The 16,974-nt window shown below is 34.5% G+C and overlaps 1 protein-coding gene across 10 annotated transcripts in view; it reads left to right on the top strand.

Moving 5' to 3' along the window:
- The window catches only part of LOC132905979 (peripheral plasma membrane protein CASK), a 263,638-nt gene that overhangs the window by 87,554 nt on the left and 159,110 nt on the right, over positions 1 to 16,974 (top strand). Inside the window, exon 1 of one of the 10 annotated variants that reach the window (XM_060957790.1) lies at positions 10,213 to 11,558. The exons of the other annotated variants lie outside the window; for them this stretch is intronic. Within the exon in view, the coding sequence (XP_060813773.1) occupies positions 10,716 to 11,558 (843 nt within the window). The 5' untranslated portion in view covers positions 10,213 to 10,715. Of the gene's footprint in view, positions 1 to 10,212; positions 11,559 to 16,974 lie in introns of those variants that run through there. 10 annotated transcript variants of the gene reach the window in all.

The following is a 16,974-nucleotide window of genomic DNA, read 5'->3' as shown; positions in this document are numbered from 1 at the left end:
TAATTATTGGTAAATGAGATCTGAATTTAGAATTGACGCATCTGTAACTAATCACGAAATTTCTTAATTGCAAAAATTTAAATTCAAGAGATATAAATGATACTTATTATATTTACATACAAATTTCTTTTCTGTTAGGAATTATTTGTATATTTATTTTTAAAATATAAATAAATATAATTACGTTGCTCTTGTTTGTTGTATAACAAAAGTATGACGCGACAATAATGCGTTTTTAGTTTTATGTAATTTTATAATTTTATATATATCTCGCTGATGATCTCAGTCAGTAGTTAATACAAACTAATCATTTTGTTAAAATACAATTTATTATCAGGTAAATTCATCAGTTTAAATACACGTGGATAGAACAATAGTTTGTAGGATAAAATGTAGTTTTATTAAAAAACGCTCTTTTTGAAATATCCACGTCCAAGTTTTTTCAGTCATGTAGAGACATGGTTTTCGAACTAGTTTTCTCCATGAATATAAATTCGACTTTGACACCAGGTTTTCACGAAAATGAAATCAAGGATCTATACGATAGCGAAAATGTATTGATTCTATCGTATAGAGTGGTTTTTCACTTTTTAATAAAAAATTTTCGTTTTGAGATTGAAATTCACTCATTCAAACTTTTCATCTCAAAAACGGCATTTATTATATTTTAACCTAATACCATAATTTCGCCCTTTATAATTTAGTCGTGTTCATATGTTTTACTCAGTATGATATCAGAATAATGTCGTGTAATCTATTATATGAAACCTGCCTTTATTTAAAAGTAATATTGAAAAATGAGCTATTAACTTTTAAAAGTCTACAATTGACAATGGAAAGATTTAAGACATTGCTACATACTAATTTTAAATAATCTTTATATGCATGGTAGGAGTGTGTTAAACAAAAGAATTTTTTAATTAGGAAACTTGCGATGCGATATTCAAATATTGTCGATCAATTTCATTTAGTTTGTTTGTTGACAATTAAAGAAACTACAACTTCGCAAACGTGGTAATTAGAGCATTTCGCGAAAGTTTCATTCGCGTTATTTTTCTTATGTTACTTGGGATAGTGAAAATTATCTTACTTCTAAAGGAAACCATCCGTTTCTTCGATAACAAAAATCTTCTTTCACAGTGGAACTTCCGTCTTCGGATTGCCCGTAAAGTTAACTTGTCTCTTACGCTTTTTCTCTTACGTGCTTGGTAAATCCCTTTTCAAGCAACATAGTGTTTTATTCCATTTACAAGCGACCAACACCAGTCGCGTTACGATGGCTACATTGGCGTATCCAGTTTGCAAGAACGGATAGACCAGTGCAGGAAGAAGAAATCGTAGAATTGCGTACCTTTTGCAAGATATTGCCTAACCCTCCCGATACGGATTGTTTCTTATGCCACACTTCACATCGAAGGGTAAGCCATGCTCGTGACCTGAATACGTTTTAGCCTCTTTGGAAAGACTGTGAACAAATAATGCAATAGTAACTTTCAAAGATAGGATTCTGATCATTCGACCATTTTCACCATTCACCAGTTCTGTCGATTTTATAACCTGAAATATATATACACATATAATATATGTATACATATGTGTACATATTAATTAAAGGATAGACATTTTCCAAATTGTAAAAAAACATTCAATTCTTCAACTTGAAAAAGAAAAGGGCTTGAGAGCTAAATGCAAAATAAAATTAAAAGGAGCTACAAAACACGTTTTCGTTATAAAAAAAACCATTAGATGTTATTGGATGCATGTAAGTATTCATAAACTATAACAATGAATTCCTATGTGTTGAATACATTGTGTTGCAACTAAACTTCAAATGCATCCATTAAAGGAAATATAGAAAATATGGAGACAAAAATCATGTTTGCTTCGATGAGAGCTCCTGAAGTTTGATCACAATATCTGTCAACAATCTGTATATGTATGTGTTCTTACAAAACTACACAGTGAAACTTTAGTCATAAATATCTTGAAAAATATCGGGCATCTGATGGTACAATGTGGTATTTCTGTAAACAATGATGAAATCTACCACGATGAAAAGTTTCAAGTAGATCAGTTATCCAAAATTCTTACATTTTCCTCGTTAAACCGAAAGACAGGATCATCCTTAACACGTAGAACTGTTCCTAAGATAAGAGACGTTGAACTATATATTTTTACAAATTGCTTTAACTACTTCTCTAATTTCAACTGCTATTCATCATTCTCTTTCAATAAAATTAACTCGACATTAGCTGTCCACTCGACATGTCAGAGTCAACGTTTACGAAGAAACAGACCGAATTAAAATTTAATTACTTGAAGCAATTTCCTCGCCCTTGAGGAAACATGGCTTCCAATCGCGTCTTTGTCTCTCCTCGTTGGAAAAATGTTTACGAGCAAATAACGGCAGTAGGACTCATCTTTCATTATCATTTTTCTTCAAGTAAACTAAAGTGTGCGGGATCGATGTTGCGTCAAGTCGTTTATCTTCGGTAGCGTAGCTATGGCATCGCTCTCTTTGTTAGTTTCCAGAGAAACACATTTTCTGTACATGCACACTTCTGTTCTCCTTTCCGGACACAATCGTTCTCCTCTTAACCGAACAGCTTCCTCTGCTACCCGCCATTGACACCGCACTCTATAAATTTATTTGTAGTCGCCATTTACGTACACCACTTTGTCAATGTGCGTTATACGACCTATTTGCAACGAGGAATAATGGGCTTGTCGGTCTCAACAAGAACTATTACTTTTCCGGCTGTTTGTATTGTTTTAACTGGTTCAATTTTGTTGCGCTATTTGAGTTTTTGTTTCATTTCACTCTCATTTCAATTAATGAAAAGATGTCTAACACTAGGACTATCGATCTTTAATATGCACTTGTACTTATACATTGCACACAGTTAATTATAATTCAAGCAATACGATGAGAATAAATAATTACAAATAAATGTGCATACGTAATCGTGTTTGTGTTTCGATAGAAATAATTATTGATATTATAAAAAATGCACTTGTACGTTTTTAGTAATTATGAAAGCAAAAAATCCGATAGCCACTCATTTTGACCGGTTTCATAGTTTTAGTGTCAATTTACTGAGAAAACCTTTGAACTCTTGCGTAATTTCTTCGTAGTATCCATTTCATTTTCAAACTTGAGAAACTGTTTAACGATAAAAACAACACGATTATATTGAAAATGACCCATAGAGAACAGCAGGTTTAAAGGAATTTGCATATTTAGAGGCAGTACGATATGCAAAACGATATGAGATGTATGGAAATTTCAGTAATAAAAGTTTTCAAGCGTTCGATAGTTAAATCAAAGGGGAAATAGAATGACAGATAGGTATGTTAACATTGACTGAAGGTTTTATTAAAACGGCCTTTTAAAATGCATTGTAATTTGTTCGAGTTAATTAAGAATTAATCCCTTCCTTAGAATTCTTTCATGGTGCTTTTACTGGTTTTAGATACATTTAAGATAGAGGGTAACTTTGTGCTCGTTTCCTCTGTAAAGGAAACTATGAGATGGGAGCAAAGGTAGAGTAAAAAAGCATAAGATAGAGTAACAGTCTGGCTAAACGATGTGGTAGTATTCACTCCTTTATGGCCTTAAGCAATCAATTGATTTTAAGCGAACTTTAGTGTTTCTATAATGGATTTTCTTAGCTGACTTAAATTTTAAAGAAATATTTCAAGCTGTAAATACAATCAAGTTTCAGTATCTTTCCGCTGATAATTCTGTTCTACTTGAAATACTATGTTTGTTTTTAAAGTTCGAAATTTGGAAAACTGGAGTAGGGTGGAGTATAATACCGAGGTTCCTATAGTAACGTGAAAAAATCAGAAAAACTGACAAAACGTAATTTAGTTTAAATCTAGAATTCTTTAGAATTGTTTAATTGCTCATCAGTTGATTTTTAAAATATAATTTTTTAATTATATAAAAGATATTTTCTACAATTTTCTTTATTGATAAGGTAAAATTTATTTTGCGTAGAGAAAAAAGGATTCATAAAAGAAATAAGTCGACAATGACCAATTGTTTATATTTAAAATAAGCTTATCAAAGATTTGTCGCAACTTGTTTATGAAAAGGTTCAAAGGTTTTCCCCTGCTCTGGTTACTTTTTCGCAAAATTTTCATTTGAGCTTCTTAATTATATTGTTTTGTTTCGTGGAAAAAATTACAGGACTTGAGATTATAATCTGCTATTGTTTCAAATACAAGCAAACGTTCATGTTCTTTTAGAAAGTCAGAAGTTATATTATAAATTTCTGTACTTTTTAGTAAAAGTAGTAAAATTTTTTAAAGCTTCATCCTTTTGTTCTAAATTTTTTCCAATTTCATTTGAAATTCGTACAATAAAAGATGGTTAAAAATTAAAACTGTTCTGTCAATTTTTTGTTAGAAAGTTGCACAAGTGAAATACACATGATTTAAAAAATTATTCTTCATAAGGATGATCTAATTGTTGCTTAAGAAGTTTATAAATAATGAAAGAAAGAAGAAAAAGTTCAATAAAGACATTTATTTTTAACATTTACGTAGACGAAGGAGAAACCAAAATAGAAATACCTTCTTCGTTATATTAAAAACGGTGATGTAGGAGTTATATGTCAAGAATGTATGTCAGAAAGTACAAAACTATTTTTCACACCTTTGGTATACAAATAAATGATCGTATAATAAATTTATAAGAAATAGAAATTTCAGAATTGTAACAAAATTATGTTTTGTAATGAGAATAATAAATTTTATGTTTATTAATGTGTAACCACAGCATACTTTATATTTACTAATAGTTGCTAACCAGGTCACACCCTACGTAAGACACAAGATGGTATGATAAAGTCTGAAGTAGTTTAAAGTTCCAAAAAGATGAATATGTCGGTACAGACATAATCAGATTGGTTAATGGCTTGGTAGTTTTACATCTTATTACAAAGCGGATCTAAATTAGTTAGATATCACCGAAAATTCAAGTAATTAGTTAGGTAATTACTAGCTAAGTACACACACCTGCTTAGCACCAGGTTTCTATGTCTAAACTTAAGTAATTAAGAACAGGTCCGAAGTATTACTATGGTAAAACTTTTAAGTAACATACAGTGACCGCCTTACGCTATTTTAAATTTAGTACTTAATACATTGATCGTCTAATTTCACCATATTGTAGCAGTAATTATACATACTATCGATTTCAAATAAAAGATTATTCACTGTAGTAAAATGATTAGATTAAAACATATAAACGAAGTACTCAAATAGGAATATGCACTTGAAGGATTTAAATAAGTCGTTTCTTCTTGTTTTAGGTACTAAAATCATTACAAATATCTAAGAATAATAGTTAACAATTAAAATGTACAGTTTTTAGGTAAAAGATTCTATTTCAATATTTAATACTAATTTTACTGTTAAAATCAATATAGTTCCTCAATTTTGCAATTTATAGCGATTATAAAAGAGAGCACTTGATCTTGGATGATTTCCACGAATCTAGGAACAAACATTCTTCGTTTCGTTGGTACTTTTCTGTAGATTTAAAGTCGAGCGTCTGACTTTCTAGGAATTTAATATTCTCGTGAACGATCTCAGCACGAGAGCGGGAAAAGCACTCTCATCTGACGAGTTACAGTGTTAACGAGAATTGAAAAGAATCGTTTACGAGGTTCAGCTATTCTGTTCTTCCAAAAATCTGGATTTATGTTTCCTACGTGTACTATGTGCGAAACTTCCCTCGTTAGTACGTGCCAAGAACATTGGATATCACGGATTTATCGTTTCCAAGAATTCCCTTTGCCTAATCAGTTCCATATAAAAACCAAAAAGACATTATTTCCTTTTTATTCATTAATAATAAAGATAGTTACAACACATGCGATATATGATCTTCTATATATTATTCTTATCACATCCTTATTACATTCATTAATAGAAAATTTTGCGTTAATAATACTAAGTATATCAGTAACTACAATTCGAATCTGAAAGAATTTACGCATGTTAATAAAACGTGACCTTTTGTACCTTCTGCCATTTCCATATTCACGGTCAAAGAGTAAAGTATCGATAGAAATTGTTTAAGGTTGTTCTCTCATGACCTTAACGACGGTGAAAGTGTATTTACCGTCTGTGACATAAATGATGGATCTTTATAATGCTTTTGAGCGTCGAAACAAGCGTTGATACGTCGTACAGGATACAGCGTCTGCGTAAATATTATATTTTCTTCCGCAAGTATACGTAGGCATAGGCAACGTTGGACAAAGTTACTAAAGTTCAACGTTACAGAGAAGAAGCCAACGAAAACGCAGAAATAGATTTTATTATTATACTGCTTAACAGTAAAAGACATGTCTTCGAGGCTTTTGCAAAAAAGTGACAAGTAAAAGTTAGCTAGATATCAAATACGTTTGAAATTAATAAGCTTATGTCACCTATGAAATACGATACATGTGAAAATAACTTGTAACTAGAAACATGAGTAATATCATCCCGAAGAAAACACATACACGAGATACAAAAGTCTCCATTAACCTACAAACATGAGAGCCGACTCGGATCATTTAATTTAATCAAACAATTTCTTCACAAATTAATTGAAGAAATAATCTTGCGTATGTAACTTTACAATAAATATAATTACCCAAGTCAAATAATAATTCCGAGAATAAAACTTTTTGCAGTTACTTATATACGAAGCAATATGAACTACAATTGGTACATTGAAACTCGTTGTTAAGCCTTCCGTAGATATCGATTTATGCGCAGATCTACCCTCACGGTAGAACTATTCGCACATCTATGCATAGATAGATAGATAGATGTTACTTTCTCTTCGAGAAAAAAAAAAAAGAAAAAAGTAGAAAGAGAAAGAGAGGGAAATAGTGAATCCTCATTCGCAAGGATTGAAAAACAACTAGCAGCGAGCACTTTAGAATAGAAGCACGCATCTTTTGGTGAAATGTTCTCGCGGCTCAAGGCATCAACAATGGTGACATTTTCAAAGATCCTTCAACAACAATAGGCCGGTATTTCGTCTTGAAACGTATACAGTGTTCCTTTATGCCTGTGGTACAATGCTTTTCGATCGTTCTCGAAGGGTACTCACATCTCGAAGACCGATCATCCCTTCAGGTGTGTGGGACTCAGTAAGGATACGAATGCCAATTTTTGTAGAACGCGCGAATATATACTAGGGAAAACTGGTCCAAGGTGAATCCGTTGAGAATTGTTTCGTGCGTACCGGCCAGACCAGGCACACAGATGTACACAATTCTGCTGGAGTTGTTTGGTTACGTGCGTGCAACTAGGAAACTGTGTCCTGGAAATGTTGAGATTAATGTAGGTCAACACTCACTCCTAAACTTTAAACATGGTTCCTCTCGTGTGTGTTCGTTCGACGAACAAGCGTGTATAATGTATGAAAAATAACTGGTGGAAGCAATATAGGTAGAGAATCACGTGTCCGATTAGGAAAATTAGCCTACTCCCAGGTTTCTCGTATGGTTACAGGCTTCATTTTAACGGTTAAACTGCGTTGACGTTGATTGACGTGTGCTATATAATTCAACGCTTCGGTTATAATGAATGAATCGCTCCTTCTCCCTTCGCGTTTTCGCGTCGCGCAGTCTCCACTTTGACGCATCTACTCTAAGCTTTGGAGATACGTGTATATAGTGGATTATGCGGTTCGTAACTTAAACGGAATCGAACGCGTTTTATCTGTCTCGTTGACGATGAAACTGAAAGGCGATTAGAGGTAGATCGATAACAGTTGCTACCATCAAGTGTCGAGAAATCTTACCATCCAAACGATCCGTCAATAAACGTCAGGCTATGGTGAAATGTGGATACGTCACCGGTGCGAAAAAGATCGAGTGGAAATAAGATTATTTTTGCACTAACTCGACAGAGTTTATGATTTATGACATTTGTTTAACGGATTCTCTTCCTTTTTTTTTCTCTGAATTTATCCGTCGGGAAATATATGTGTATATGTTGAGGATTCTGTGTTAGGTTGAAAGTCTTATCATTCTTATTCTTTGTAAGGAAAGAAGTCAACTGCCTTGACTGAAGTTTCTATTAAATATTCTTCGCTATAATGTTCATCCACCTATCTACCGATGCATTTATTCCATAGTCGTATGTTTTACTTTTGTTGTCAGATTTAAAATATTCAACATTTTTATTGATGTAAATTTTTATAAATATCTAAACTAATTAACAATCTATCTAACAAAGACTATGTCTAAGCTGTATCTTATAATAGAACAAATTATTGAGCAAATTTTGAGCAGTAGGTAATTTCTTCAACAATATTGCCCTTCCGAATATTTCTTCTTCTCGTGTTCTCTTCTTTGTATCCTAATAAATGATTTTCTGAGTCTCTCATTCTAATTCTGATTCAGAGCCATTAATAAATGTACCTATCATCACAGTGCTCCAAAAATTACTTTTCTGTAAAATTAAACTTTTCAATTATTTTAATCCATTGTCCAGAATATAAAGAAGCAAATTGAATGAATTTTTATGCTGATTCTTAACAATTGCTGAATATGCAGAATGTAAGAAATTGAAAAATAATGCCTATGTTGGCAGAATATGATTATCATTCATCATTTTTAGAATAAGTTTTTATGCAACGTGTATCATTTTCTCTAGAACAATCATAAAAATGTACATTGAATTGAATGTACTTAGTAGTTAATAGCATAGTACTCGGTCTAAGATTTATATAGTTTCATAGCATAGAAATTGTTTCAATCATTCCAGAGAAAATGGGTCACGAATTTCAGAAATCTTTCCCACAAGATTACAAGTCCCTTGTTGACTCTTTTGAACAAATATGTCTTTAAACATATTATTTTAAGATATCAAATTAAAAAACTATGAATATTAAATGTACAATTATTTCTACATATATCTAAATCAATATAAGAAATCAATAATTCGTGAAATGAGAATATATTTATTCTCTTATATCCAAAGTATCTCGCTGTGGCTAAATTTCAATCTCAAGGTGCAATACAATTTTGGATGATTATGAAAGCAGATTTGATAGACCAAGGTTCATCACGGAGGATCAATCATTTAAGAACATGAGTAACTTTGCAAAGCAAATTCTATTACGTGGAGAGCATGGGAGATTTATCAGTGCATACGTTGCGTCGCATTGTTCGATAACTTTTGCAAAATTGATTATGATCCATAAACTCCATCGCCTGCGCGGGCTGACACTTTCCAAGAGAATACGAAGTATGGAAACAATCTGTATCTATTAGCCTACTGGGTATAAGCGCAGCCTATTTGTCCTTTATCGAGGAAAGGGAAACAATAGCAACGGCGCTTGTTCTTCCTGAAACAGCAATGCACGGATGCATAATCGAATTCAAACACTTGAACGTAATCAGCCCGCTTTAGAGATATCAGGTCGATCCTGAATGTAGCCGAGAATCGAGGTTACTATGTACAATGATGATGCGATATCACGAGAGCCACCTAGCGTGGAACGATCGATTGTGTTTTTCATTCACGCGGTTTTAACGTGCACGACACATACATATCGGCACCCCAGTTTCGACCCCTCTAGCAAGGCTATTTCCGGAGTGGACAGGAAGCCCCTGGCTCAATCGAACCATCAATCGCCTTTTCCTCTGGCACGAACTTGCGACACTCTGAAACTGAAGTTAACGTACCTCGAAATGAACCGTCGAAATACGTTCGACGACAGACCGTGGAGAAAAATGTTTCTGAATCGAACAGAAACAGAATTGTTTCACGGCAGGAACAGAAAACGATCGTACGGTATAGTAGTACGTGAAGAAAGTAGCATATAAGATGGAGATAAATAGGAAACGTACAAGGGAAGAGGAATCGAAGGAGAAAAGTGTGTGACTCGACGATAGGGTCAGAGATTGTCCGTAGAATGGAAAGAAGGAAAAGGACAAGAGTAAAGTAGGAAAGTGGGGGTTGGAGAGACATACGATGGGAGAAGGACACAGGGGAGTGTTGCCGGAGACGGTGGGCGAACATTGCGGTCCAGAGGGATGAAGGAGAGGCTTTACTGGCAGTGAGGGCTAGCGATACTAGCGTATGAGAGAACGGGGATGGACGGCATGCCAGTATGGCGGGGAAGAGTGGATAGTTAGGTGGTGGGTGGATAGTCGGGGTAGTGGGTCGGTTGGTTGGTTTGCGTGGAGAAACTGCGCGGCAGTCGAGGCCGCGAGGTTCAGTGCTAGGGAGCGCGGCATCGCGATGCGTCGGCTTCAACCTGCTGCCGCACTCGCTCACGGCTTTTCTCCTCGTTCAAACGTTCTCTTTCTACCTACCGTTACTCTCGAGTGACACAACGTGCGTTTCTTACTCCTTTTATCTTCATCTTCTTCGTTCCGTCTTGTTTTTTATTTTCTCGTCGTGTTCAATTTCCAAGCTCAGTTTGTTTCTCGGATTCGTCCACGTCCACGTTCACGCAGTTACGCGTTCATTTTCCAGTAATTTTATACGAGTCTAGATATCGTTGATCAACCGCGTGTCTTCCGCGAGTGCGGTTTCGCGTGTGTTATCCAGTGCGTGTAACCACGTCGCATCGAAACAGTGACGTGCTTGTCGGTCGACATGAACGCGAGAATAATCGAACCGGTCAGAACCATGTGGCGACAGGAATGGTAACGTGGTAGACGAGCGGCTTCGGTTTCCTCTACGAAATGGAAATGGATCCGTATGCGGTCGGTTGGCCGCCTCAAGGTCATGGTGTCGGCAGTGCTACCGGAGGTGTCGCTGCCAGTGCCAATAGTGGTAATGTGAGCGACGGTGCGAACACCATACCGCGATGCTGGAGCAGACCGTGCAGATCGACCGATCCGTCGCCGATGCGACCAATCGAGCACAGCATGCGTTCGACCGAGGCGATGAGATCGATGGAATCGATGAGATCGATCGATTCGGTGATACGTCAACCATCGGCTGATCCCATGCGGGCTTCTGTAGAGCATCATCAGTCGAGTAGATCTTTGGAGACTATGGGTAGACCGATCGAACAACAGATTCGCACGGAACAGCCAAGATCCGCCGTTGACCATCCCGCCACGTCTTCCTCTATGTCTTCCACGCCGATGAGAAGCGGCATCGAACATCACGCGTTGCGCGCCATTGAACATCCCTGTAGACTGAAAGATCATGCGAGTTACATACACGACCATCACTTTGCCCGAATGCATGATCACGGCTGTAGATCTGTCGAACACGTATCACGGATGCTAGAGCATCGACTTCACGAGCAGCATCCCGGTAGACCGCCGATCGAACAGACACCTTGTCGGTCAATCGAACATCCTCCTGTGCGACCCCCGCCCGTCAACTATTCCTGTCGGCCTCTCGATCACGCTCCTGGAAGACCTATGCCGATGGACTGTGTCATCTATGGTCCGCATTCTCATCCACCGCCAAGGTTACCAAGCGAAAGCCCGTTTCGCGTCAACTGCCCCGTGCATAGTCCCTTCCGATATAGATTCCCGAACGGTGCTGTCGATTATCACTCGCAACATCAGGTAAGATAGCAGTTTCCTTCATGTGGTATATAAATCGGTGGATAAATCGGCTAATCGTTGAAGTTACGAAGTTTGTAGTTTCTTCTTTCAATAACTTGAAAATTCTATATTTTTGCTTATTATTGTGATTGGCGATGAATTGAGAATATACATTATTAGCATGACAAAAAAATGTGTTTAATTACGAAGAATATAACTTATATTTGAGTAATTGAACGGTATTAACATTTTCGTAATAATTAACGTTTAGTCAATATTATATGGAATGAAATCGCGACATGAAACTCACACATATAAAAATTGTATATATCTTTGAAAATCGAACTGGTGAGATGGAGAATATATGTATATATGTATGAAAAATCAAGGAAGGGATATATTTCCAGTTGATAGTGACTTTCAGCACATCACATTTTTTGCAATATGTAAAACTTACTTCATTATACATTCTGTCCGCTGGTTCGAAAATTTAGTTTCGATATGGCGATGTCATTGAAACAGAAAATTCATTCCGGAAGTTATACGTGATACTACACACATATAAAATAAAATGTCGACAGTCTCAAGAAATATTGCGTGTTTGAGAAAATCTTTTTACCTTTTTTCCGACAAGTATTCACGATACTTGTAAAAATGTTTATTATCAAATATATAAATATATAAAGCTTCAAACGAAAATATAACATTTCAATTTTACATCTTCATTTCCTCCTATGCTAATACAACTCTTTCATAGTAATCACAGACGGGTAAAGATTTGCAGCAAAATTATTATCGCGTTTTCAATTCCTCAAAAGAAACGAATTACCTGTACAATTTTCGTGGCGAAATAATTTTTTCAGTTGTTCCATGAAAAAAATTTCGCCAACGACGAAAATCATTTTTACCTCGGAAATGATTGTCCAAGCAATGAAAGACTCTTGCCACTCGCGTCAACGATATCACATTCTGCTTTCAAAATGAAATAATGCCGCGACGCAGCATAAACGCGCCGTGTCTTTATGAATTCCAATGTTTAGCACCAGATTCATATTACCCCGACGTAATTAGTTTCTTTTATATGTTGCGTTTTCTTTGAGGCTCTCGTAAATAAGATTACCAAGCCGGTCGCAATGATACGTCTGTGGCCACGAGAGAACTGTATAGCTGCGTCTATGTCGATAGGTTCTGTGCACTTCTCACTTTGCGAATGTCGTAGAGTAGTGCTTTAAAAGATTTGTTCAAAATGGTTTTCATGTTGTAGAAGAAAATGTAATTGAAGTTTGTGAAATATGTTTCTCGATGCTTTGGACGCTTTCGGTGATATTGCAGTGTTACAATTTAACAAAATAATACTTGCATTAGTTTCTATTCGTGGTCGTAGAAATTTTAGTTTGTGTAAATTATCAATAGATGAAAAATCTTCTCAGTTTTTAGTTTCTAGAAATTATCGATATAAGTTTATTCGGATTAAAAATTAATGAATGTGGAGGATTTTGGAAAATTAAAATTAAAATGTAGTATTTTATATTTTATACATTTTGTTAGTATCGTCATTTTTTTTAAATTACTTTTGATTTTTATAAATTCGATGAAATGGTATATTTATATGCGTGTCGATTATAATAAAATATTTGTTGAATTTGATATTAGAACGAAGGTTTCATAATGTCCGAAGAAATAATGTAGACAGCAAGGGCTCTCTGATTACAGATATAAGAAAGATTACTATCAGATGAACTATAAAGCCACAAACGTGGACCGTATGAAGTAATATTTGTCCTGCTGTGGTGAAGATATTGGTTTTTATATTTTCGTAGCTAACTATTTCAATTATAATTTCTTTCTACGAAAACATTCTAAAAGAATTTCTGAAATAATTTTGGCAAATTTGTATATGTTTTATAAATATTTGACCAAACTAAACAAGTGTACATATTTTATCATAGAGAGAAATTGTTGTTCTATTATTGTGATGCATAAGAGAACAAGTAATTCGGTTGAATATAAATCATTTTTTGTGAATGAAAATAGGTTTTTTAATTTATGAGTGCCTGATGATTGTATTACAAAAGATATATAAGAATAAAAGATACTGGATAGAATATTAATATCATCTGTGTACGCGTATATCTAATTTGTTTTACAATCAGGTCATAATCTACAGAAGCTTAATTATGCACTTTTTTAGCGTTAAGATGAAAACTAGTTTGCTTGGAAACTCGTTTAAGATTGTGTTAGAAAAGTACGAAGAACACGATGAGTTTCGTTTTCCTTGGTAATTAGTGCTAATTGCCACGACAATTTTAGACTGCATAACGATCTTTTTGTATAATATTGTCTTTTATTTCCATTTATTTAATTGAGGAAAAGCTTTTTTTTAATATCTATAACAATATCAAAGATTATATTAATTTAATATATTTTTTAATCTAACAAAAAATCAAACAAAAGATAATAAACACTGCGTTGTTTGCTCTTATTCTTCCGTTTGAATAGAGTTACGAACGAGAGTTTCGTGATTTTACATTTTATTTTCCACTCGTTTTTTAATATTTATATTTCATATATACCATCGAGTCATTAATAATTGTTGTTACGTAGCATTTATGCATTTATTTAAAGACTACACAATAATCTTGAGTTAACTAATAACAATATTGTTCTGAAAATGTTTAATTGTTTCTTACAATTTAATTTATCCACTGATTAGAAGAAATAAGTTTATCGATGTTTTGCCACATATAATATCGATCGAACTCGTAAAACTTTTATAGCCATGTTCATTAAAAAATAAAGCCAAGATTAGGTAGACTCTTGTAGACTAACAAGTCTACGAAATATTAAAAAAGTTTTCCTTATTTAAACCGACATGGAATTACTCCCATCGTCTTTGCCTCGGTAGAGTTTCGAAAATTGGAGATTAATTTCTTTTTTGCTCGTTATAGCGTGCGTGTTTGTTCCAAACAACGTTGAAGTAACAAAAAAATTTGGTGTGGGTAAAGGCAATAATTTCTCGTAAAGAAATTAGATTTTAACGAGCAAAATGATTTATATATTCGTATTTTCTATATTTTAAAAGTAAGATAAAAGTAGACTTTTAATTTTAAATATTATATATATGTATTACATTATTTACAACATTCTTTGATAAAAACCAATTCTAAAATATTATTTGCGCACTAACTATAAATATATTTATATATTTAATATAGATAGAATTAAATTAAATATTTGACAGACGTTGATTGTAACAGTTCGGTAGGTTTATATTTTAAGAAAAATCTAATCGACGAAGATCGTAAGAATTCAAGGGATTTTCCCGAAGCCACGTATTTCATATCACCGGCGTATCGTACACAGATCGAATTTTCATCAAAAATAAAGCTATTCTTTCTTGGAAGAACACAATACGTTTCTATTGAAACCGGAATCGGCAAAAATAAAATCGCTCGCGCCTCGTCTCTCGGACTCAGTTTTACGAAAGAAATCAACTCGTTGCGAATCGCAGCACGATTCTTACCATACTCTCTATCGGAAGTTCTATCTATCAGGAGTTTTAGTTGGAGTAACATCTGAATTTGCTTCTCTCCGTATCCTCCGTATTTTTCCAGACAATTCTGAAAGGAACGCTCTTCGATGGTTCGGCCGTTACGCGTTTACAATCCCCTCGTCTACGTTTACGTGCCCGAAATACAAAAGGACACCGGATAAAAAGGGGGTAGCCTACTGATTTCACAAGTTTCACCGATTTTCAGGCAGGATAGATACCGTACCGTATGCGCTGTTCTGGAAGCTGCTTGTCGTACAGATCCACTCTAACATGCAAATTCGAGTCGTTTGTGCAACTGGAAACGTGACTCGCCATCGATCGATATCACATCGAGCGGCGATTTAAGCCGCTGATCTCCCCAAAATATCTTTCCCTACAGTGAAACGCGATAACGTTTCGCGTTTCAATTCCACTGATATGAGGCTGTGCTTACTTCGTGAATCACGGTTCGTCATTTCGTTCGTGCGTATCCACCAAGGTATTCGAGTTCAACATCAACGAAGAATATACCTTATTGATATTATATAACAAGTGAAGCGAAATAATCAGTCGCCTGCTTCAACTCGATACTCTGTGCGTATACGATAATGACTTGCAGCGTGTGCTTCGCTAAGATAGGTCGTTTTATTGTGTAAGTATTAGGGTTTGGTGAATACGCTGCTAGCTAAAGTTTCACATTATCCGATGTAACTCCTTGACATTGGTCTTCGTGTCTTATATGGATCGAACATTTATGTATAATAATACGAGTTATTTATTTAATTCATTCTCTGACTTATCAATCGAAATATTGAAACATCATAGATATTAATCGAAGAAATATTTGCATCAACTTCTAAATTTAAGAATCTTAAAAGAAAACGTCAAATAATAAAATAATTCATAATATCGATGTAATGTATACCAAAGCAGAACTTTCGTGTAATAGTGTTCTTCGATTTTTGTATCGAAGAAAGTAATCATACTTTTTCGACATTATGGTTTACATTCTATTCGTTCGATGGGTAAGATTTCTTCATGCTTGAGAAATTATTTGTTGCTCGAAATAGAATTTGGAACGTTTTCTTAGAAATTGAATGTTTCTCATCTTTGTGAAACAAGAAGTTTAATTTAACTTATGTGTTGAATGAGATCTCGAACGATGAAGCGAATGGCATAATACCATACAATATACCAATGGTTTGACAGTTCGATTACATTTTCCTGATGCATTGGTAACCAATTCATGGTGCTAGTAAGATTGTTTCAGTGGAAAATGATCGGTCAGCGTAATGTAATTGCCTGTAATATGAACGTATTACTCTGTTTTAGCCTGTTGTGATTCCCTGCTGATCCTTTCATTAACGTGTGCGTATAAAGGATTCACGAGATACTAATAATACTAGTAATTACCAATTACGAATACGATCCATGATAGTATAGGGAACGTATTGTATTATGGTTGAATAGTATCTTTGTATCTTTTTCCGTCTTTGGATTATATCGAAAATATTGTTATGTTTGTTATTATTTTGTTTGTTTAACAAAAATAATAATTTAATTTGATAGTAATATTAATATAAGAAATAACCGTCATATAAAATCTTTATCTGATCGACGTGTATATTCGCTTTTGCAAATAGAACGAAAATTTCGACGTAGATACGCAATGAAATATTATTACCGCAAGTTTGAACGTAATCTCACCATTCTGTGTTTTTATTTCACCGAAATCAAGATTGCTTGATGAAATAAAAACAGTGAGACATAGGTACTGTAAAGAGCAGGAAGGTTTTTATCGAGATTATCGTAAACTTTCTGCATGGTATTTGCAAATGACATGATTAAAATCTAACAGATAAGAGTCTGCAGATATTCGCTCTCAAAGCGAGCTTCGAGAAATCC

The sequence above is a fragment of the Bombus pascuorum genome, chromosome 4, assembly GCF_905332965.1.
Source record: "Bombus pascuorum chromosome 4, iyBomPasc1.1, whole genome shotgun sequence".
NCBI lineage: Eukaryota > Metazoa > Arthropoda > Insecta > Hymenoptera > Apidae > Bombus > Bombus pascuorum.
This window is presented reverse-complemented; position numbering and strand designations above follow the sequence as displayed.